General features: G+C 41.0%; 2 protein-coding genes and 1 non-coding gene across 3 annotated transcripts; all 3 read right to left on the bottom strand.

Annotated features, from left to right (window-relative positions):
- Positions 1–1826: 1826 nt before the first annotated feature.
- Positions 1827–1898, bottom strand: trnap-ugg (transfer RNA proline (anticodon UGG)). Its single transcript has one exon. It is a non-coding gene; the product is annotated as a tRNA-Pro (tRNA).
- An 873-nt stretch (positions 1899–2771) lies between these two features.
- LOC108898675 (interleukin enhancer-binding factor 3 homolog) lies at positions 2772–16837 on the bottom strand. The gene is given in 19 exon segments (XM_018698644.2): positions 2772–3634; positions 4215–4634; positions 6167–6214; positions 6339–6465; positions 7047–7064; positions 7066–7329; positions 7424–7600; positions 7750–7955; positions 8701–8814; positions 8949–9060; positions 9139–9236; positions 9363–9474; positions 9818–9913; positions 11080–11171; positions 12588–12732; positions 13922–14096; positions 14227–14450; positions 15228–15310; positions 16744–16837. Coding segments are annotated over 18 exon segments (2571 nt in total). The 5' UTR covers positions 15231–15310; positions 16744–16837; the 3' UTR covers positions 2772–3494.
- A 948-nt stretch (positions 16838–17785) lies between these two features.
- Positions 17786–23029, bottom strand: LOC108898709 (prostaglandin E2 receptor EP1 subtype). Its single transcript, XM_018698708.2, has 3 exons — positions 22797–23029; positions 20645–21549; positions 17786–19288 (listed from the first exon to the last, which is right to left on the bottom strand). Exons 2-3 carry the CDS (start codon positions 21500–21502, stop codon positions 19013–19015), a joined length of 1134 nt encoding a protein of 377 aa, XP_018554224.1. The 5' UTR covers positions 21503–21549; positions 22797–23029; the 3' UTR covers positions 17786–19012.
- Positions 23030–24187: the final 1158 nt, after the last annotated feature.

The raw sequence follows: 24187 nt of genomic DNA, 5'->3' as shown, positions 1-24187 counted from the left end.
CCTAGCTAAATTTATATTCATAAACGCAAATCAAGGGGCGAAAACTTAAACAATATTCACAGAAAAGGTCAAACAGGATATTAATTTTATTCATTTCTCTTGGAGTTCAAATGCTGGGAAAATTATAAAAAATAAGACCACCTGCCTGTTACTCACTTTACAAGACCTCTGAAGATGTCCTGTAGTATCTGGTACCAAGGCGTTTGTAGCAGATCCTTTAAATCCTGTGAGTTGTGAGGTGGGGTGTCCGTGGACCGGCAGTAGTAAGATTTTCCAGGGATTTGTGCTACGGTAGCTCTTCTGTGAGATTGGACCACACTCTCCATGCATATCAGGCCTTGGGCGCCCAGGACCCTGTAGAAGGTTCACCCGTTGTCCTTCCATACACCACTTTTGGCTGGTGCTGACCACTGAACACCCGGAACACCACAACAGACCTGCCGTTTTGGAGATGCTCTGACCCAGTCTTTTTGCCATTGAATATGGCCCTTGTCGAACTCACTACCTTAGACTTGCCAATGTTTCCTGCTTACGACACACCAGCCTCAAGAAGTGACTGTTCACTTGCTGTCTAATATATTCCACCCCCTGGCAGGCGCTATGGTAACAAGGTAATCAGTGTTATTCACTTCACCTGTCAGTGGTTTTGATGTAGTTGATCAATGTATGAAATGTAATAAGCTCCTCCTTCAGCTGTGTTGCATCATAAATATATTGAGGTATTTTATTCAGGACTTTAAGGTATTTTATTCAGGACTTTATTGTCACATTCTGTAATGGGAGTATTTTCAGTTGTGCCCACTCCTGCTGTGTTGGAGTAAATGTTACACTTCCCACAGCACTAGTACCATGTCTTGCAGGCCCCTAGGATCCCAGTCCCACTGCAGGTTCCTGAACTGTACAGTCTAGAAAGTACTGGGTGAATGAAAAGCCTTGTCTTTATCCTCTCTTACCAGAGAATCATATACCACCTGGGTAGGTTGTGGTGTGTCATGGACTGAGTCAGTAAAAGAGTTCCTGATATGATATATGGTAATGCAGTAGACTAGAGAGAATGCATCATTTTGAAAAGGTAGCAGAGAGGTGAGGTGAGGTGCCTGCGCTTAGCCCGAAGGATACTAAGATATAAGATATACCCACCCCATCCACAGCCTGTTGACCCTGCTGCTGTCTGACAAAAAGTACAGAAGGATCCACTGCTGTACACCACACTTCAGACTTCACTTGCAAACACACATGTTCTACATGCATTTATGCAACACACTTTGTGCTTGTTTACTGTGACTCATGTGCTCTATTAATATTATATACTATCTATACAGTTGGACAGCTCGGCAGTCCAGAGACTGTCAAAGTAGTACCTGCTACTTAGAGCACTTATAGGAAATATCAGTACAGTAAGATGTTTCTGTAGATGACAGGAAGGTGCAAGTGTGAGTTCAGGCCTCTAATGATCCAGATGAGACATCCACATATGCAGCCTGTGATTTTGTGCAACACATCAGTTAAATTCACTTGATAATTACAGTTGTTGTTGTTTTTCAGTTATTTACTGTCTGCATTTTTTGCTTACATGCAGCTAATTTGAAAATGTGCTTTAAAAAAAATTTACATGAAGTCTGGTAAGTACAATAGGACAAACTCTCAGTGCTTCATTTGCATCCTTTCGTATCTTCAGATTAATCATATTCTTTTCTCTACTTCCTGGGTTTGTTTTTATCCTCCTCATATTTCCCTTCTGTTTATTTACACCATCAGAGCAAACACATAAGTTTAAACTTATAAATTGTAGCTTTATATTTTTCATTTGTCTTTGAAGAGCAAATGGGCTCGTCCGGGATTTGAACCCGGGACCTCTCGCACCCAAAGCGAGAATCATACCCCTAGACCAACGAGCCAGTTGTTGATCTTATTCACATCCGTATCTCTCTGATCATGACTGAATACTTAACTCAATGTAAAGATTTGGATTTAACATAGTGCCAGTGCCAGTGCTAATATTTTTTCTCCTGTTCGTCGACTTCTTTCACCTGCATATATTCCACCTGTATGTACATTCAGGTGCAGGATTTGAACAAGTTGAATTTCACAGGCTGAAGCTTTGTTTTTTCCTCTTGCCATAGAAATTAACTGTACAGCTATTTCTCAGCTTGTGTGTGACCCCCAGACCGAGCCAGCACATATGGTTACTCACATCTGTGTTTCTTGGCTGCTGAGACCTGCAATTGAACTCGAGACTGGTGATATGGCAGCTTGGGGCTCTACATAATTTCATCTAATTCAACAGCACCCTCTGGTGGTCTTATGTTTGTCTTACTGTGCACGACAGGCATGCCCCACAGACCAGCACATCACCTTTAAAATCTGTTTGATAATGATAGGCATTGGCGTACATTAATTAAAACAATAATGACTAGATTTTGAAACATAAGGATTTAAGGAAAATAATACTGAAATTGAATACTAGGGGTACATATACTAAATGAAAATTTTCCAGTGAAGAATAATTATGCAGCAGAACAAAGATTAAAACTAAAACCATTTTGTTAATGTATTATGATGTGTATGGTATAGTGGAGGACAGTGCTTTTACATGCATAACTAGGCTTATTAATAGCCAATGTAGCCTATAATGGAGATCTATCTCCATTATAGGTCACATTATAGGTCACATTTTTCATTGAGAGGCCATGGATTTCCCACTTTTTATTAATGGAATCAGTGGTACAAATACTTGATACTTTAAGTCAAAACTCTAATTAGGACCTCTATTCAAAATAAAAATCATTTATTAATACAAACACACTTTGTTATACACCAACAAGAACAAATCCCACCCAATCAAAAAGCTACATTGAGCAGAAATGTGGATTTAACATCTGAATGTAACTGTATATTCCAGTAATCTCAAAAACAATTTATTAAAATAACTACATCACGTTAGGTAAATTACAAAAAAAAAAAAAAAAAAAAAAGAGCCAAAATTACACGCATGAAGAAAAGACCAAGCTATTTGGGTCTCTGAATTGTTACAAAAAATACAACAACCTTTGTAGTTTCAAACTACAAGATTTTACTAGTTTCACATGAGAAAAAAAAGCTGTCCACACGTCTCTTTATAAGAAATGAAACCAAGTCAGAGCTAGTGAGTGAGTAACTTTTAACATCAGCCTTCATATTGAGTGATGAGGATGAGGACTGGTAGCACAGATTTAAAAAAATAAAATAAAATGAAAAAAATAACCTAAAAACACAAGACTAAGCACTGACCAGACCACTGAAACAGACCACTAAATTCAGCCACAACTCAGCTCTGACACTTTTAAGTCCAGACATGTCATTTTGTGCCCACATGTGCTACACAAAAACTGAAAAGCACATAAGAAGCAAACATGGAAAAGGCAGAGAGCACAGGCAAGCTGTCAATCACTTTCTTTGGAGAAGGCTTCAGCAGGGTGCTTGGTGCCCATGATTCACAGACGGAGTGATACAGTCTATCTGTACTGGTAATTCATGCTGCCGTCTCCTCTGCCATAGCCCACTGGGTTGTGGTACTGAGAGTGGTTATTGCCAAAGCCCTGGTTGCCTCCTCCTCCTCCTCCTTGTGAGTTGTAATTGGACTGGTTGTTGAAACCTACAAGGAAAGAATGAAAGAACAACAGTGAAGGAAATTCCCAAAAGGAAAAAATATAAGCTTAGAATAAAAATAACACATAAAGCTACTCGGTGCACGTTTATGTGGTATGTGCCTTTACCATTGAGTATCTGTGTTACTGTGTGGTAATTTTATTTATGAACGGATCTGAATACTTCTCCACTACTGAAAGTGACACAATAACACTAACAAACTAGACAACAGACTGAGGTGGTAGCCTGCAGCTACATGTTCTTCGAGGTAATATTGCTGTTTGTTGATGAAGTCGGCAGCGATATATAGTGGTGTTCTAGTTAAACAAAAATGATCTTATTCTTAAATAAAAAAAGGTCTATGTCTGTACAAAGGCTATCCATAACATTGTCAGATGCATACAATAACAACCTGAGCCTGTCAATGGCAAAAACAAGCACTTTAGTGGATGTACTTTGACATGGACATTCACGGACAGTTGGATTACATTGTAGCAGCAATTAGAAGTTGCCTGGTGTAAGTTCTTGTCAAAAAGAGACCAAATATGTTTTTTGATCTGGGGGGGAAAAAAATCCCTTTGACTCACCCTCATAACTGTAGTCTTGGCTACCTCCAGCACCCCCAGTCACCTGGCTCGGGTAGGCAGTGCTGTACGAATATCCACCTGTTCCCCCCTGGGTCTGGTTGAAACTCTTCTTTCCCTGCCCGTAACCCTGTCCGTACTGGTTATAAGAGCCCTGCCCCGTGGGGCTGCTGGACTGGTAGCCCCCTGCAGATCCACTGTTTGCTCCTGGGGGACCTGGAAAGGGTGACTTCCCTCCCTTGTGCATGGGGGGTTTCTTTTTGGGGGCTTTGGCGGCAGAAGTGGCAGTGTAGGCTCCGTCATTCTGGTAGTATGAACCGTAGGAGCCCTGTGCTGATCCTGGTGCTGTGCTGGCAGGAGGGCCACCTGGCGGGCTGCTTGATGCCCCCGCTCCTCCATTTGTGCCACCATTGTTGTAGTAATCTGGGAAATAACGGCATTACAGTCTTAGAATAGTCATAACATGATGTATTTTGTCAGCTACTGCTTGTATATTGGCTGTACAATACATTCTTGTCATACACTTATTTAAGTAATTGAGACCCTGGAGTAAGACAGTAATGGATGGACATTTATTTAAAAAAAACAAAACATATAAAATCATCTAAAGCAACGAGTCTTCCCTTCCCAAACATACATCAGATTTTCCATTTCATCTGGTCTGTGTGTAAACCTAGTGCCAACAGCCTCAGTTCATCAATGCCTAATGCTGTTACAGATGGGATACTGCAACTACCGCACACTGCCAAAGTAAGACCATCATGCATTCAGTGTAGCTATGACTAAACAGTGTTGCTGAAATGACACAGAAACAGCAGATTTTACATAAACAAGCAAGACAGAAAATACAAAATCAGCTTAATGAATGGGAAGTGACAGAAAGGCATTAGAATGAGATAAAAAACAATTCATGTTAAGATTTTTTCTGTATTCTCATCTGAGTAAACAGTATGGAGACAGAGCTAGAGACCAGGCTGTTGCGGTCTTGACAATAATCCAAAAGGCAGTATGCTGTCCTGCTCCCACAGGCTTTCACTTAATCATGATCCAGAAACAAAGCTCTGTCTCAGGTCTGACACATGGAGACAATCTACAATAAATCAGCCCTGCGGTTTAGGGAGGTCCAGGTGTTTGGGTACATCCACGGTTGAGAGAACAGGAGGTGACTTATGGCTACATGCATGCAGTGGCAGATCGTCTCCCCAAGGTGTCAGGACATTGACAAGTGGATTGGCAAGATGGGGCGGAGAGGTTGTTGTCACTTTATTCCCAGGGTTGCGGACTTGGTGGTGAAGGGAGTTCATGATGTTGCTGGAACACTAGTGTGTATTTTGTCCTTTTTTTTATCCTCTCTACAGGACTGTTTTTGATTTTCTAAGACTGGGGAAGATCTATGTCGCAAACTCGTGGTAGCCATAGCAGTCTGAGACAAAGTCACCTAAAGAGTGAGACAGGGCAGAGAAGGGAAAAAAATATCAAAATTAGATTTGTATATTTTTTTCTGCCATAAAAGTGGCAGTTGAATGACTCATTTGGTCAGATTGCATTAAAACTGAGTAGTTGGGTTTTTTAGATTTCTCTGCTCCTGTCACGCTCAGGTAGGTCAGTCCTCAAGAACAGGCTGCCAGAGGGAAGAAAAGGGGTTTTCATAAGAGGGGGCTTGTCAAAAACAGATTCAATCCTGTGGCTTAAAGCAGAGAAATGTAAAATCATTGAACTGGGAAGGTCCCAACATTTTTTAGTAGTACTATATGGTCTTGTGTGCTGTACATTCTCTGTTTACGTTGTTGAATACAGATAAGAAATGGTAAAAGCATTTTTCCCAGAGTCCTGGGCAGATGTACCATCCTGCCACAGGACACAAGAACATCTATGCTGACATAGTGGCTCAGACACAAGAGTGAGAGCATATAACCAGTCAAACCAGGATTATAAAAGGTGAAATGAATACTCACTATATCCGGAGTTAGCACTGTTTCCATAACCATATGTTCCAAAGCCGCCTGGAAGGAGGACGCAAATTTAATAAGCTGATCTGACACTATATCAATCATCTTAATCTTGTTTACTAACTCTTTACCAGTACATACAATACAATATGTCTGCTGCAACAAAGTGTGTTTATACCTTGGCCATAACCTCCTCCATTATTGAAGCCCCTGCCCCTTCCACGACCTCTTCCTCCTCTGCCTCTGCCTCTGGGAGTAGATGCATCTCCTCCTCCGGCTCCCATCATTCCAAAACCTGGATTGTGCTAAAGAGCAAAGAAACATTTTATTTGTGTTTTGTATCAACACTGAATACCAAATACCAAAATTTGAATCCTCCTCACTTTTTGTTAAAGTAATGTAAATGAAATCTAACTGCAGCTGCTGTGTAATTTTTCTGTCTTTCAAGAGGATGAAAACAGTGATCTAAGATTCAAGTTTCTACGTAGGTGTTTCCACAGCAGTGGTTGACATGTGAGGGCCAACATAGCTTAACACGGTTAACCTGTACGGCCTATAAATGTTGGTACAGGGTGTTTTTTTCCCCACACAGATCTGGTTATGTAACTTAAGCAATTTAAGCCATCTGTTTTTTTTCCTGGGAGGACCCAATATGCCATTAAGTTTGTATTGTAATAATGTATTGTCCAAATATACTGTGAAAGTTTGTACACAAAAATGAAACGTTTGCCTAGCTTGCTAATGTTAGCACTGATTCCAACCAAACATTACATTTTATTTGTTTTACCTCAACATCTGCTGAGTCAATGGCAACTTTCACACACTTAAGTGTTGCATTTGTCCCACATTATACAGGAGACGTTACTGTGTTGTACTGTGTGCTTACCATGGGTGGTCCCTTTTTTCTTTTTAGCAGCCTCAGCCACAGAGCCTTCAGGGAAGAGTCGCTCCAAAGCAGCCAGGGCAGCATAAGCCTTAGCCACTTTCTTATTGGATCCAGTCCCCTGGAACTTCTGACCGTCAATCTCCACCTCCATGACAAAGCGTTTGTCATGGCTGCCACCAGTCTCTGAGATGAGCTCATATTTGAGGCCACGGCGCTTCTCATTCAGCTCCATTACAGGGTTCTTGCCATGTTTAGTGAGGATTGGTCCCTGTTGGCGAGCAGTCTGAGAGGACAGGGGGTCAGTAAAATAAGGGCATTAAGCAGTGCAGGAAAAACCCAGACAGTTGCTTGCTGACACAAAGTGAGCAGCTTTATACCTCTACAGCATCAGTGGTCTCTGCACTGGCTGCTCCTGTGGCAGTTGTGGTCGTTTCAATGGGTGTTACTACTGGCCTCAATTCTTCCACAGTGGTAGCTACTGCCGCCTCCTCTGATTTTACCGGCTCAGCGGTCTTTAGTTCCACGCCTGTGGGCAGCCCCATATCCTGCAGGACCTGAAATTGTCCACACAGATTCAGTGCTGTTTAAATAACAAGGACATGTTTTAAAAAAACAAAATAATTGGGGGAACAGAGGTGTCGGACTATGTTAAATCTTAATATTAATTTAATCATCAATGTCCCCCAGCAAATACTGTGCTCACCTTTACAGCTACATGCAGCTTGGCAGTGCGTTTGGATGGACCAGAAGCCTCAAAGGTCTTGCCATCCACTTCTACAGCCATTGTGAAGACCGGAACATGAACCGGACCAGTCTGGGATATCAGTTTGTACTGCAGACCTGGCTTCAGCTGATTGAGCCGCATCAGAGCATTCATTGCCTGAGGAGGCTCAGCCTTCTCCTCTGGAGCTGAAGGAAAGGACAGAATGAAGGCATTACACGACCCATAACAACAGCATGGCATAGAGTAAGAAATCAACATTACATTTTTGAAGGGCTACATATTATCATTCATCTATTAATTATTTTTTCAATCAATTCATTAATCAATTTGTGATGGAAGTCTAGTGAGCTGATGGAAGAAGCTTCAGTAGACCCACATTTTTCAAGCAGAAGCATTTATTGAAACTTAGAGTGATGAGCAGTACAATTGTGTAATGCCACCCAATTCTGATGGCTGTCCTCCTTGAAGGGCGTATTTAAGGATATTCTTTATGGGACACAACACCTATTTGGTACCAAATCCTAAACAATGCATCACATTTACATGAGTCACACTGTATAAGTAATCTCAAGACTATGTCTCTTCCAGAGCTGAAGGGCCCTCCCTAGACCAGAGTCTCAGTTCATAATGGCATGATGACCTTGGCTGCCATGTTTTCACAGATATCCTAGAGACAGACAATAAACTACTGTTTTTAGAGCCCACTTACAATCCTTATTCGTATAGCACAAACCTAAGTCCTAAAAAGGGGAGATGTGACTTTTGTTGTTGATTAGTTTTTGTCCACTGACTTTAGCTGAATTGTCCACTGATTGAAATGGTGATGAACTAACAAGGCCACTGTAAAGTTTATTTTGACGTGTGAATGGTTGATAACTGCAGTTGTGTTTTAAGTAAGTAACAACAAACAAGAACTCAAAGAGCACTTACATTTCTTCTGTAGCTTTTTCTTCTTCTTATTGGGACTCTTGTCATCAGTTCCCTCCTCTTCTTCAATGGGCCTTTTCATTGGTGGGGCATATGTCGTACTGGGTGGGATTTGCACTGAATCACAGACACACAAAACTGTAGCATAAGAATATATAAATCACCTACTCCAAAAATAGCAAAATATAATCAGGCTCTAGTGTGGCTGTTGTGGATTATTTAAATATCACAGATGAGGTAGTCCTGTTTACCTGTGTAATCAATAGGAGTCTCACTCCGTGGTTTCTTAGGCATCTTAGAGGGAAGGGGATCCATTCCAAGCACTTTGTGAAGCTGTCCAAAAGCTGACAGCCTTAAGGCATGCTTAAGATACAGACAGACAGTATGAATTTCACATTTACTTAAATAGTAAACACACACACACAATTTTAGCTTTCTCACTTGTGCACTTGCTGTAATGTCTTCTCTCTGCTGGTGGTCCAAGTGACCAATAGCATCCGTGGCCTCCTTCTCGCATGGATCGGAAATTCCAGGACCATCTACAACACAAGGAAAAGACAGTTTTGGATTTCCTTTAAAACACAGAAAACAGCTGAGCGTGTAAAATGCAATAATACAAAAAAGAACATGAAATATACTTTGAAGAAGAGACTTCACAGACATACCTGCCATAAGGATTCCTGAAGCCAGACACTCTAAAACTCTCCGCAGAGCTTCTCCTGCCCCCATGGGCCGGTTCCCTGTACCAATGGCTTTCTCACAGATCAGCTCCAGTGGCTGCACAGCAGGGGAGAGAGGGAGACTCTTTGTTCAAGGATGCTATTTTTAAGCTCGGCTACTAACACATAGAGATTCTAGGTCACTGCGTTAGATAGTATCTCTGCAATTTAACAACTGTGATGGTGGTGCTCTGCTTTTTTGTATCCAGGCAAACAAAGGTTTATCAAAGAAATGCGTAAAGAGGGCACTGTAGTTTTAGCCACCCCAATCAATCTTAAGAAAACTACCTCCTACCTACAAAACAGTGCTCAGAAGCAACAATTAGCAGAGCTTAAAGAAGACTTGACTTGACTTGAGGCTGTGGCTATGTTGAGGCTGTACAAGTGAGGCTTTCACTCACCCAACCACGAAGTGGTGCCCATGTGGGGACACGAGAGCACAGGTCCCTAAGGATCCGGATGACAATGACACAGGAGCGGAGTCCATTGGCTCTGGCCTGGGGACACAAGCAGGGGAGGGGGGAGGGAGGGGCACGAGGAGGACAAGCATCCTTAGTCAAGGAGGAAGATCATGTAGGGCATAAAGCAAGATAAACATCCAAGTAAATGGAAATAAATAAAAATGAAGCCACACAGACTATAACAGCTTAGCTTTGTCATTATGGAAATGCCCAGAGATATTGGATGTTAGGATAATGTTTGATCACTTTGTTGGAAGACCCTACTTATGACCATGTACATTTATAGCTGTAAGTCAATTGCCAACACGATTGATGGTGTAGTTATCAGACATAAAACATTTCTGTTTGTGGGGAGAAAAACATGCATATCACTTAAGATCAAGAGGAAAAGAGTGAATAAAACTGCCTCACACTTATCACCAGCTTTAATGTGAGAACCAAGTGAACTATTCAAAAAAGGATGTGCTGATGTGTGCTGTCATTGGAAGGGGTAATGGTTAAGTCAGTGGCAGTTAAAAAAAAATAAAAAAAAAAAACTATGACTCAAGGTGCAATATTCCTGTTGACTTTGTGGCACACAGAGTGACAGAAACAGCCAGAGAGCAGGAAAGGTTGAGGCCACATACTCTACAAAAACAAGCTGCAGAGATGGAGCACTGATTGTTATAGTGTGAAAGCCAAAGATGACACAGGCCACGATACTATGATGCGTTATTATCGACATGGTTCACTACAAAAACATTTTCTCTTCAAAACTACAAAATGGAGCAGCAAAAAGTGCTCTACAAGTAGCTTGCATAAATGTGAAAATAACAACAACTCACTCACATCAACGGTGACATTATAGAAATATTGCACCTGGATACATGGCATATTAGTCCCAGATTTTTGTACTGATTGAGCTAAGCAACTGTGAGGGAGACTAGTGAACTCAGGGACTAAAAAGCAGCAATGAACATCTTTTAAAATGGCACTGCAGTAGAACCTGTTAAGTGAGCAAAGCAACTCTACAGTGTAATGACAAAGGTTTCCTAAGAAACAAACATCCAGATCATCAAGTATTACTACAGGAAGTACACTTCAAAAGAGTAAATAAAGAAAAAACACATGGAACGCCCAAATAAATGACAAAAGAACATACAGCATAGAACCAAACTCAAAACTACTTCTGTTTTAGAGACAAATAAAGACAAGATCCAAACCTGGAACCACTTAGCGTGGCGGAGAGATGCCAAGGCAGTTAGGCATTTCTGCCTGTCCAGAACATCCGGGGGATCGTTGACTGAAAGCGTTTCTATTGGCAGGTGGAATAAGAAGACAAGGTACAGTTTGACCAAGGGGAGTTCTGTCAGCCGGCCAGGGGGAACACAGGCAGCTTTCCCAAACCACAGGCAGGAGGGGGAAGGGGAGGGGGACCCCTCCACTGGAGAACCATTAAACGCTCTCAACCTCCCAGTTAATATGGTTTTGCTCGGCCTGCACACAATTATTAAACTTAAAACCCACAAGAACGACAGTATTGTGAAGTGGGTTATAACTTGGCGTAGTAAAAATAAAAATCATTTTTAAAATCCCTAATATTAAAAACTGTGCATTTATTCAAAAATAATTTGTTGTATCAAATGGGAGGTTGTCTCTCCATGGTTGCTTCAACTCAAATGGACGCTTCAGTGCTTAAAAAGGTCTGCTTTTCTTTTGTGGCGCTAACAGGAGGTAGAGCCCCTCCCCTTTGCCCCTATACTGGGTACACTGCACTTTGCCCCTTCCGAGACAGAGAGCGGCCAGTTGGTCAAAGGTCCAGCGTCCCTAAAAATTGACAAACTAGAAGGCTTGACAGAGAGAATCAGAATTGGAACCACAGGCAGAAGTTATCAGATGCACAAAAAGTGGGTATCAAAACAGGTCCACACTGCAGCAAAACTGATGGCTTTAAAAAAAGACCCAAACTGGGCATCACTGTTAGCACAGGACTACAGATAAGGTCAAGGTTCAACACCTGCTAAAACTGAGATTCTCACTACTGCTGAGATCTCTCAAACAGAACATCAGATACTGTGTTCTTGTATAGCTACAATTAAGTTTAATAATTACATACATAATATCGTAATGCCTCTGTCTCTTACTACCTAACAACTGGGGCCGATCCCAGTTTTGAGAGCAGTTGGACATAAATGCAGAATCCAAGTGTCCCTTGTCGTTATCTGTAATCCTGGGCCTTCCCTGCTAAGGAACATCAGAGACAGTCAATAGCCCACTGCTGGGTCTTACAACCAAGGACAGTTTCACCACATGTTTTGCTACTCATTTTTGCTGCAATGCAAACCGTTCATCATCAATGATAAAACACATGCAAACACAGTGGTCTCTCTTTTTTTGTATTTGGTTAAATTCTCAGTAAGCCTTCATTTCGTTGGTGACCTTGTTCATTAAGGGGAAGAGAAAGCCATGTCTTCAGCAGTCAGTAAACTACCTGCCCTATACTGTATATTGGGCCATCAAAAATGTACAATTACATTACATGGAACTACGAGAGTGGCTAGAGAGCTATAAGCATAGCACAGTTTCATTATGTGACGGTGCATTTCTTGTCCCCTAGCTCCATTGAAGGCCCAATAAACAATATCTGTCTAGCCTGGTTGCCTGCCTGGCCTCCCTACTGGAGGCAGGGCGCCACTAAAAAAAACACTGAGGCCCTGGTATGAGAGCTTACCTCCAGCGGCAGCCCTCTCCATCTCCTCACGAACCAAAGGGGATGTCAAGTGAATGGTGAGGGTGAGAGGGGGCTCCTTGGTGTTCTTGATGACAATACTGGCTTCACGGATGTGCTGGGTCACCACATACTTGTCTTCTATTGGCTGTGAAAGAGCAAAGTGTTTGTCAAGACACAGTGACAAGTTACAGCTGACCTGTTGTACACAGTATTGTGTTGAGTTTCAGACTGTTAGCAAAAACCTGTGTTTTCTAATGAGTCTTTATGATCCTGCATGGTTATGATCACAATCTGCAACCATCTTCAGTGCAGTACAAGTAGAAATCTCTTGTCTAACAAATGTATTTACATTAGTTCCATTATTAAAGTATTCTGTGGTTTAGCAAGGTTATGTACAGAACTATAACAGCAGATTCCTCTTTCATGTCAATACATGCAGCCAGTGATTAACTGTGAAAGCAGTCTGCTATGATAGGTATGAAAACAGGTATGGCTTCCAGTAAAATATAGAACTGACTTCAAAATGTTATTAATTGCATACAAGACTCAGCATGGCCTGGCCCATTTTTATAGCAGATATGATGAATCCATATTCTAGCAGTTATCCTCGTAGATCATCTGATAAAGGCCTCCTATTTGTATGGATGGGAGACTGAACTGTCACAAAAATTACTAGTAATATCACACAGCATGATACACTGCTCAGCAAAAAACACTACAGATGTGTAGGCAAATTTTCTAGGAAAAGACAGGATGAGAAGGTTAAGAAAGTTTGACTAGTGGGAACAGATACATTTGTCACAGAAGAATCCATTGCACTGTTGGTGAGCTTAAGTGACACAGCAAAAGGGTTTGAATGGTGAAGGTCCTTTTTACATATTCCAGGCCAAAAATCCAAGGTATACAGAACAGAAAATCGCACGGGACATTTTCCTGTTTTTCCTGATGGAGTCTTGTAAATGGACACAATCATGCAGGAGCCACTCTTCTACCTTCTTCCTAAGTTTTGTATGCTCATAGAACAGAGCAAATTCCAAAACACTAGGGAGAATATTTCCATTACATAATTTTCCTAGAGAACAGGGACTAATTTATATTTAATCTGTAAAATGTCTCGCTCAGCACATATCAGTATCATGGTTCTTAAATAATTAATCATAAGGGATCTTCTTTGAAAAAAGCTAATGCGGCCATGTAACAAAATCGATAACGTCAAATATATTGTTATACTCTGAAATACCAACTGGTATCAGCCTAGAGAATCCAGCACTGGACAGGTTCAGATGAAAATGTGATTACATTATTTTGCACACTTAGCTGAGCTATATTCTCACCTTGAGCTGTGTAACAAGGTTTTCAGACACTTTCTTCAGCAGACTGATGGTAGGCTTGTCCTTACATAGGAGCACCAGTTCCAGGTCCAGGTCCCCCTTCAGTAACAACCCTTTGGCAACCAGGCCCACCCTCATTACACCACGCAGAGAGCGGGTGGCCTGATCTTTGTGCTCACTTTAAAAAAAAAAAGTAGAAGGGGAAAGTACGAAAAAGTGGAAACATAGTTAGAGAAGAGACAACTATTTTTTACTGACCGACCATTTTTTTACTAATTGAACATGAGAAGTGACATCTCCCTCCTCACCTTTCCTTATCAGTGTCTGTGCTCTCAGAGTCTGACTTAGAAGTTCCCTTCTCCTGCTTATCCAGCCAGTCAGAGACAGCCTTGAGGGCCCGCTCTGTGTAAGACACCATGTTCTGTACACTTTCCAGTTCCTCCTGAGTTGGGTAGATGGCAGAGTGTTTGGCCATGACATGGCGGTCATCATTCATGAAAACACGCATGGAGCGGTGGCGCATTGGGGGAGGCTGGTGGGGAAAAGAAACAAGATTATGAATAAAGGAGAAATGGGAGGGAGGTTCCCGCTGTGCATGTGCAGTGCATGATAAAGGGATGTGCAAAGCAAAATCTGACATCTATATTTGATGATGCATCAATCCCTCACTGTGCTGTGCTTGTCCTGGCAGATTAAGCAACATATCATTGCTAATTATACAACAGAGGTCTGCCTCACAGAGCAGGATTACTGCTTTAACTGAACAGAATTAAACCCAAAGCCAGCACTTTCAACTTCAGTCCATTTTTTTAGATTTGAATAGTAGTCCAGCTTTTATTCCAAACAGCTATTCATCTGACTTCATTAATACTTCTTTATGAGGCATTTATCAAGATGAAAGAGGTTCCACTTTGTAATACTGAAAGACCTATTTTCTATGTCACTTCTTTGTCTTTGATTAATTAAAACACTGAATAACTAGGCCTCATGTCTAGGGCAAGCTTCTAACGCCAGTGATTACACAAGCCGAGTGTATGTACAGGCAGCCAAAGCCAATTTAGAGGTGAGCAATGATGTGGAAGCTACAGCATGTGTTCCTAAAGCCTCGGGCAGACTGGAATGACAAAACACTGGCACTGGTTCTGTGTCTTAAATTAGATGTGACACATTTATTTGTCCTGTTAACAGGTGATATTTCACAACAAGGCCAGTGTGCCCTGTGCTTTGGCTGTCTGCCTGTTGTCACACAAATAAACATAACATGGAAATGTGTAACTTTGAATAAAAGTGAGACAAATGTAATCATTACCATTGTTGCTGGTGACTTCTATATTCAGTGAATGACGGTGTAAAGGTCTTCCCTGCAACAGATGACAATGTTGCAGTCCGTCTCTACATGAGGAATAAACATACATACATTTTCAAAAAGCTGAATAGTAAGGTCAAATTGAAATGTCACTCTGGGGAAATCTGCAGCCAACTGAAAATTAAGATATCTCCACACAGGATGGGTTGATGACACACATTTGATTTAAAACAATTTCTGTAGATGTGTAATCTGTTCAATAAGCATTCCTGAAGCCATGAACACTGAGCAGGGTAAAACACTTCCCTCTCAGTCAATGAAGACAGTCTGTTTATCTCTCAGTGAAATAAAGTGGTGACCAGCTGTAGCAACAGAAGAAGGTTGTTGGCACAGAAACACATTCCTCGGGGACACAACTCAGCCTTACTTTAACAGGCAGAAATGTGGTCTATTGTAAAAAAATCAGGCTTTAAGCACACAAACTAATTCATGTGTGCAGACATATTGCTAGCAGGCAAAATAATGATCTTAAAATATTATTTTTAACTACATTTAGCTAAAGAGACAAGCAAGTGCAGTGCCACTACAATCTGAACGATTTCCAAATAGAGATCAGTACAATTACCTTCATAAATGAGTGTTTATTTGTGTTGCAAAAAAATATACGTGTGACTGCTGCAATGCAACTAAAACGAAATGATGTGATCAGGGCGAAAGGCAGGACATCTCATTCATCTGTCGTGACACACCCACATAACTCAGATGTTCTGCTGCAAACTAAGATGACTCAGCTGCAGCCAAGGCAAATAAGGTTTAACTTTAAAGATGATAAACATGAGCAACATCCCTGTGTTTATGTTCCAGGTCAACAAGTTACTGAAGAGTTGGGCCAAGCCAGCTTGGCCTATTATTGAGATCAAAGACCTACAAGCTAATGGTTCACCTGTTAAACCTAAACTGACACACAACTTTTATTTACGGAGGGCGGGTGAGTTATGAAGTAGCCTAACAACTTCGAGACCCAGAACCCAAAGCCCTACCAGGGGAATTTAAAAACAGACGCCATTTTAATTCAGTGCAGAACCCGACTGGCGACGGCAGCTAGCTGACAACCCCCACAAAAACGGATCACCCATCGTCAAAAGCTGCGCCGTGCCGACATGCTTACCAAACTGCGAAACGAAAAAAGCACCACCTGCTCATCATTTCTGACAACCGTAGAGCCACATATAAGTGCATACATGACAGGAAAAAATCGAGTTTAAATTTGGAATTTGGTATGTTGCATATCGGACACCAAAATGGTCGAGACGAGACCGACACCAATGAATGTTCAGCCACAGTTAGCAGGTTAGCTTAGCCAAACAAAGCCAAATGGATCCGTTTAAGAAGCGCATATACATAAACATGCTAGAAGACACTATCAAGCTTCGTTAGCACTCTTGGTGTTCAGTGACCCCCCAATACCTAACTCCGTTTATGCCGAGGACTGTCAATATACATTTTTTTTCTTACTCACCGTGGTGTTTTCGGTATTAATAGACGGTGCTGCACGCTAGCTCCCGGCTGTCGGCAGCAGCAGAGGTAACGCCCACGACCTGAAAACTATGATGCTCATTGGACACAAGTTTCACGTGACAGTTTTCCTATTGGCTACAATTGCATATGATACTGAACCAGGGGCGTGGCTAGTTGAATTGAATTGCCTATCCACAACAGTTGGCCGGCATGCTGATCTTATCAAGTAATCACACCATCATTACTCTTAACTATCGCATTGTGTTCCCAATACGCGTTGAATATTACGGTGTTAGTTATTCATTTGGATCCCCAAGATTATTTTCAACTGAGCATTTTAACCACAGTGGAGTGACCATTTGCTCTGGGTGCTTTGGAAATCTTGCATAGAGAATCACTAACAGAGAACATTGTGTCTTGTGTACATGTTCTTGACAGAGAGGAAAGACTCACAATCTTATGGTGATTCAGAAAATAATGGCATAATAATGTGTTAACATGAAAATAACAGCATGTCACGTCCTTTGTTTTGTGTTAGCTGCAATCTACATGATGAAGTTCAACTTATATTTACATATGAGAATAATCTTGTGAGAGATTTGTTTCCATAAATTGTGGTATTTCACTTGAGCAATAAAAGCAGCTGGAACAAAAAGCACAGTTCATGCATACTTAGGCAATTTCCTTGATGATAAGCAAATCATATAAATTATATGGTTTGATGTCTGTGTGTAAATCCCAGTCATCATTTCCATCCACTGGTTCAGGTCTTGCATAACAAGAATTATTTCTATGGGAAAACATACCTCCACAAAGGTCAGTAGTCCATTTTTATTTAATTTATACATGCTGTCATTAATTCTCAAAGCAAGATTTATCACCATACTTATTAAATGATGCTCAAATCCTCTTTCCTCTTTCACTGAATGACACTGACACACAGAGCACTGAACATAGTAATAACCCAACTGAGCAAGAGATTTACCTCTTGCTAAATCTGTTCAAAACTGAGATGACTGTCCATAATAAAAGACACAAAATCATTAAATTTCTTAAGTCTTTATCTGTGACAACTGGAAAGTCAGACCAGACATCTGGGCATTGTCCTAGACTCAGGTCTAAATTTTCACAGCCATAATTATTCCGTTCCACAGTCAGCTGATGGTTAAGGGGCTTATGTGATGATAGGAACTGTACAGAGTTTCTGAGTTGAAACCTTCAAAGTAAAGGTTGTACATTTTGGGAAATATCTATATTTGCTTTCTTGCCTAGGGGTCAATGAAGATTGATACCACTCTCACATCTGTACGGTAAATAGGAGGCTACAGCCAGAGGTCAGTTAGCTTGGTTTAGCTTAGCCTAGACTATCTGTTCACTGCTAAAATTGAACCCCACTTTGATTTTACTACTTGTAAAATTGTAAAAATATGACATCAATTATAAAGCAGAAACAGATAACCATTTATTATGTAATCTTACATCCCCCTCTCTTGACAATGTCACATTCAATTAGCTTTTTGCAACATATAGCTTAACTTCAGTCCCCAGGCACTCTGGGGAAAATACTATAGACACAATCACAAACACACAATAAAGATACACATTCACATCCATGTCACAGCATTACATGTGTTTTTCACATCTTCAAGCTGAGGTAAAAGCACAGCCTTTTCTTTTGCTCTCTTATGTGAGCATTTACACAAGTCACTGATTTTTACATTGTGACAGACAACAAAACAAATGGTACATTTACAGACAAACGCTTCTGAGTTGAGATGTTTGCTTTACGACTAGGAGCAGTCTTCAGTTTAGCAAAAAGTAATACATCATACTCCTGCACAAAAACCTTTACGTTTACATCTGCTCTCATAGAGGGCAGACAGCCATGCAAACATGTCCAGTATATGGGCCATGTTGCATTCTAATGTACACTATTAGCAGTTTATAATAAGTTGGGGCTTTTCCCTTTGTAGAATAACACTGGCTCATAAATACAACAACCTAACAGGTTATCATCAGCTGGTCAGTAATATTTCAGATTTGGAACATATTGTTTTTAACAACATGTTAACCACTTGGGATCCCAACACATAATACTTCATACATACAGAGGTCACTCCAGCACCTGCCAAGAAAGAAATCTCTTTTCAACCTATTAACACTGAATTCAGATCAGGATGAAAAGCTGCCAGGTTCAGTACTGATCCTGATGGCAAGTGACAGAGCACCCCTTAAAAAGAGATGGCTGCCATTTGCCCTTTCATTGTCCCTCAGATCTTATTAACACTGTTTTTCTCTGAGTTCTGAAAGGAGCTGACATCCCAGCGGACGGAGCGAAATGTGCTTCCCTTGAAACTGGCCTGCTTTTTAGTGATGCGGTAGATCTTCCTGAGGATGGCACGACGCAACAGGATGTAGACCCAAGGATCCAGGATTTGGTTACAGGTTGCCATCCTGACACCTGTCACCATCAGTCCCCTGTATGTGTTTAGGTCATCGCCCAGGGAGCCACTGTAGGACCGTGTGGCTGACATCAGTCCAAAGACCTAAGAAAAGAGGGAAAAAAAACACATACACACACAACTTTAGTCTCATCTTATATAAAATATTTTTTTCTGTAACAAACAGAGTTTTGGTTGTGCTAATACTTCATTGCATTACATATTTTCAGAGCGCACACCCTGAAGAATCTGGTATACTGTGTAACATGATCAACATTGTGACCAGATAATGGACACAAATTGTGTTGTATTTATTCTTTTTTCAACTAACATGTTATTTGTTTCCTTTGTGTGCAAAAAGATTTATTACATTATTTCAGAACACTTTAAGAGCCACTGTTTAACCTCACTGATCTGAGATGTGTCATTACAAACTCATGCTCTGCAGCCAAATATTGCTCAAACTCTCAGAACTTTCTTTTAAATCCTGTTGGTGATCCTAAAGTCTCCAGAAATGCTAAATCTGTCAGCAAGAAAATTGTGGAAATGTGTATAAAATGATGCACAAAACAATTAGAATATTTCAGTTTGACAGAATGGTGCATGAATAAAAATGATGTACCCATGGGTTTGAATATTTCACCCCGTATAAACAGTGTATAGCTTCAAAACAGAGCCAACACATGCTACAGGATACTGTTACACAACATGATACTGTCAGACAGGGTGGAATAATTTGTTTTTTCCGACATTAATGACACTTTAGGGCAAGCGGAAACTGGAAAAAAGTATTTTAAGCCTTAATATTGTTTATTGTAATGTTGTACATTTTAGGCAGCTGCTGTTAATAAACTTCTATTAAGGCAATAAAATCTTGTTAGTGTTAATATTGTAATGGACACTGCATTTAGTTAGTTAGTTATTGTGAAATTTTAAACTTCCTGTTTCCTGTGGTTCTTAGCTTGATGTAATGCAAAGCCACTTCTTAGTTTACAGAAACAGAGCGTGAGATTCCTTACTGGTTTATGGTTCATGTTTAAGTAAAATGATGTCTGTAAAATGTTAGCAAAGTGCTGTTCTTAACGGTCAATCAGCCGCTAATAATCCATAGTATTGGCCAGTCAAATGATGGTTATACTTTAGCTCTCTAGTCAGAAAATCACTTCATCTGTTTTGAGTTAGAATACATTTCACAGAAATAAATCCAGAATATGAATCTAATGTATCCTGTTTGAAGAACATAGTGCTGCATTCAAGGGCCATACAGAGAGTTTTAGGAATTACACTGACATGCATTTTAATGTAATAAATCCATTTTGTCCCTAATGATAAATATGATATTTATGATGGTGTATTGAGACGCTGGTTTACATTGATTACCAAATCAATCATTTAATGAGATTAAAATATGCCCCTTTTAAATGTGGTTAACGGTCTGTTAAATTATTTTCCTAAACTCACCAGCAGAGGGCTCCAGCAGATACAGGAAGTGACCATGATGCCGACCAGCTGGACCACCATCTCCGTATCATGAGACCTGGCTGAGCGGCGCTGGGAGCAGGACCTCTTCTTTAGCCGGGCTCTAACTAGTGTGATCCCGCTGATGGTGTTACATACAAAGGCTGAGGCCAGAGAGCTCAAAGCCAGTCCAGAGAACAGCATCACAAAGGCCAGATCTGTCCCTTTAATGTCCTCCATCACCCTGATAAAACACCATGTCCATGGGTACTGATAGGTGTAGGCACCAAGGCTGAAGAAGGGCAGGAGGGCCACACATAAAGCCAGGAGCCAGATGAGTGTCAGTGCCATCTTTGTCCGTGCTGTGGTCACTAGACGTGCATGCAGCAAAGGCCTTGTGACGCCCAGACAGCGCTCAGCAGCCATGGCACAGCCCAGAAAAAGTGGGCAAAGTCCAAAGAACACCATGCAACCTCCCAAAAACAGACAAGGGGCATCTGGATCCGCAGGATCACCTTTAAAGCTGGATGTGGACCCATTGCCTGCAGAATATCTTCTCAGCACAAGGGCTCCAGGGATAACATGTCCAACCAGATCTGTAGCCACCAGGGAGCTCGCAAAGAGCAGAAAAGTGGCCTTTGACCGCCGACGGAAGCGGTTGTAAGCCTTGGCCAGAATGATGAGGGCCACTACGTTGAACAGGATGCCCAGAGTCATGGTAAGGCCAGCAGCTGTGGGGTTGTTCTGCATAGGGGTGTCAGTACGTGCTACGCCCTCCAGCTCCTGCCCCATGGTGGTCTGGTTAGACAGGGGAGAGGAGGCAACAATACCTGAGGAGTTGTAGTGCTGCATCGCCAGCATCACTGCTGAGCTCTGGGTCTGATGTGGTTCCTCTGGCTGAGAAAATACTGAGAGCGAAAAGAGACTGGATGAGTGGCAGCTCTATGTGCACTGAGGGATTCGAGCTTTAATATTTTCACACCATCCCACATTCAAATTAAAAATAAATACCAATAAGATTAGATGACATTGTAACTAATGTACAAGGTGACTTTTCAGCCACAAAAGACTTTTTAATACCACCCCTTTCTGTAACACCCCCCCATAATGAACATACAGTCCTTAGCAGGTTTTCAAATATTAATTTGATATTACACTGAGGGATATCATCAAAAAATGTGTTTTATTATTGTTGTCTCTATGGGCAAGCAAATCTCATCAAGACAAAGTGACTTGTCTTTAAAAATTAACAAATTAGTTCTCATTCCCCTCGGAAGTTTAATAGCCTTGTTTTTCTCTTCATACAAGGCAACAGGAGAAGTCTGAACAAGTTCTGACAGTTTTTGTTGACACTGAACACTGCTGCATGCATTCCTTTAAAAAATGTTACCGCAGCAGCAGCAGTAAAGACACCATCACTGCAGATGTAGATGTAGATCTACAAGTCATACATGCCAGGGGATATATTGAGCATTTATGTACATAGAGAAGGTCAGTAAGTCTACATGTGTTTCATCAGAAGAGTCTGACCATGACTTGTTGATCATCATCACTGGAGAGACACACAAAACACACCAGAGAGCCAAGAATGACTGATTAAACATGAGTATGCATAATTTTGGGTGAAAAATATTACTTAATATATTACCTAACTGAGTACAGAATTATATTCAAAAGTGGTGATATATTGCAACTCTTTTTAACATTTTTCTGTTCCTTGTATGTCTTCTTTAACCCAACATTTTTATTAACTGTTTTTGTTATATTCTAAGCTCTATTTTAACTTGCATGCATAGTTAGTGATGTTTATTATTTGCTGCATGCCATGTAAGTGTTATTCTGCATGCCTGCCTGGTATCGCAATATGGTTAAAAGCCTGATAAGAACTCAATAAATAAATAATGATGATAAAACATAATGAGACGTGTAATGATGTCAGCCAAACATCTGTGACTACGTACGGTTTAAAGGAGCATTTCCTTTTCTGTTCAGTGTTTTAATGCTTTAAAGTGGACAGTCTCCAAAATGTTACATGTTTCTGATCAGTTCTGACCAAAAATAAAATTAAGAAAAAGATTAGAATTTGAAATTAGTACCCTGAGGGCACACCTTTTGTCCTTTAAATTTACCTTTGGATAAAATATATTTAACCTACCTTTGGAATAAGAAATCCATGGAGCTGATCAGGATCGCTTTGATTATGACAATTACTCATAACTGAAGCTTTAAAGTAAATAAATCCAAGTTGTTCTTGATATCTTCATTTGTTGTTCCGAAGTGAGCGGGTTTCTTCACCTGAACTGCTTCCTCATTAGGTAACGCAGACTGTACAGAAACTCTTCTCTTAGAACAAGCAGCCTCCCAGTTACATTGCACAAGCATGTCCTCTGTTACGCTGACTGCAGCTCGCTGCTTTTATACGTTGGGGCTGCACCGTGCTCACATTCCCTCTGGGTGTCTCAGTCAGTGAGAACCAGTGACTTCCTGGCAGCTGAGAATCCCTTGGAGCAAAGTGAAAGAGCCACTTAAAGATGGATATGAATATTTAAAATCTTCCTGCCTAGCTCCACCTTACAAAACAGTTATGGGATGTAGGGATTAAGTATTAAGCCTGTAACAACAACAACCTGCAGAGTTTAAAATCAACGTGTAGACTGGTCTGAGGCTGCAGGGAAACCCTCCTTTCAAGATGCACTTTTATGAGCAGTGATGTAGTTTTTCACTAAAACATGTATGACTTCATATAATAGGATCTTAAACAGGAATAAGCTGCAGTCTATACTGATTAATGCCAGATTAGACTCTTTAATATAAAAGTAGGTAGAAGTGACTTTAGCTGCTGCCTGTAAAATCTTCAGAAATTAAAACACTCCTCTGTTCTACTGAGCTTCATCTGAAAAACCTCAAAGGCCCTGTGGTCAGCTCTCATCAATGTGAACCAGCTGTGCTCCTGCCTCTACAAACATCTCATTCGCAGTCTGTAACTGCAGCTGTGAATGCAAATGATTTTCCAGTCCTTCACAAGACTGGCCAGATTGACTGCTGCTGCCGCTGCTGTGGACATTAGGGTTTAATGCTCGAGGTCTCGCCTCAGGGAGGAACCGTTGGGGAGGAAAAGCAAACTGCTCATTTTAAATTGGTAAATTCCCAAGATTATTTCAAGATAAGCACAAAGAATGATTACTGCAGTGTCAAATGATGAGAGGACAGACTCTGGAGCCTCTCAGATTCCCATCATTACCAGTCAGGCATATCTTTGCGCTCATCTGACATTACTCCTCCAGTAAGAGGTCTTTTGTCATTTCACTGTCACCTTATGTCAAAACAGTGTAAGGACTCTGCTGTAAAATGATGTGCTGATGTACACAATGCAGCTCTTTGTTCAAGCACACACTGCACCTGCATGTTGAAATACATCCTCTCTGACTGGCAGCGCAATGATGCAAGGGCTAGATTGTGTGTGTGTGGTCTACTCACTGTGTGTGTGTGTGTGTGTGTGTGTCCCAGAACATTTTAATAAAAAATGTCATCTCAAAGAAGTGTTTT

Source organism: Lates calcarifer, linkage group LG11 (genome assembly GCF_001640805.2).
Source record: "Lates calcarifer isolate ASB-BC8 linkage group LG11, TLL_Latcal_v3, whole genome shotgun sequence".
NCBI lineage: Eukaryota > Metazoa > Chordata > Actinopteri > Centropomidae > Lates > Lates calcarifer.
The sequence above is the reverse complement of the archived record's forward strand: the minus strand, read 5'-3'. Positions and strand labels throughout refer to the sequence as shown.

Excerpts from the sequence above, each read along its gene's own strand:
- LOC108898709 (XM_018698708.2), bottom strand. The coding sequence starts at position 21,502 with ATGCTGGCGATGCAGCACTACAACTCCTCAGGTATTGTTGCCTCCTCT. Across the intron at positions 19,289-20,644 it reads TCTGCTGGAGCCCTCTGCTG|GTCTTTGGACTGATGTCAGC; the intron begins GTGAGTTTAGGA and ends CTCTTTTCTTAG.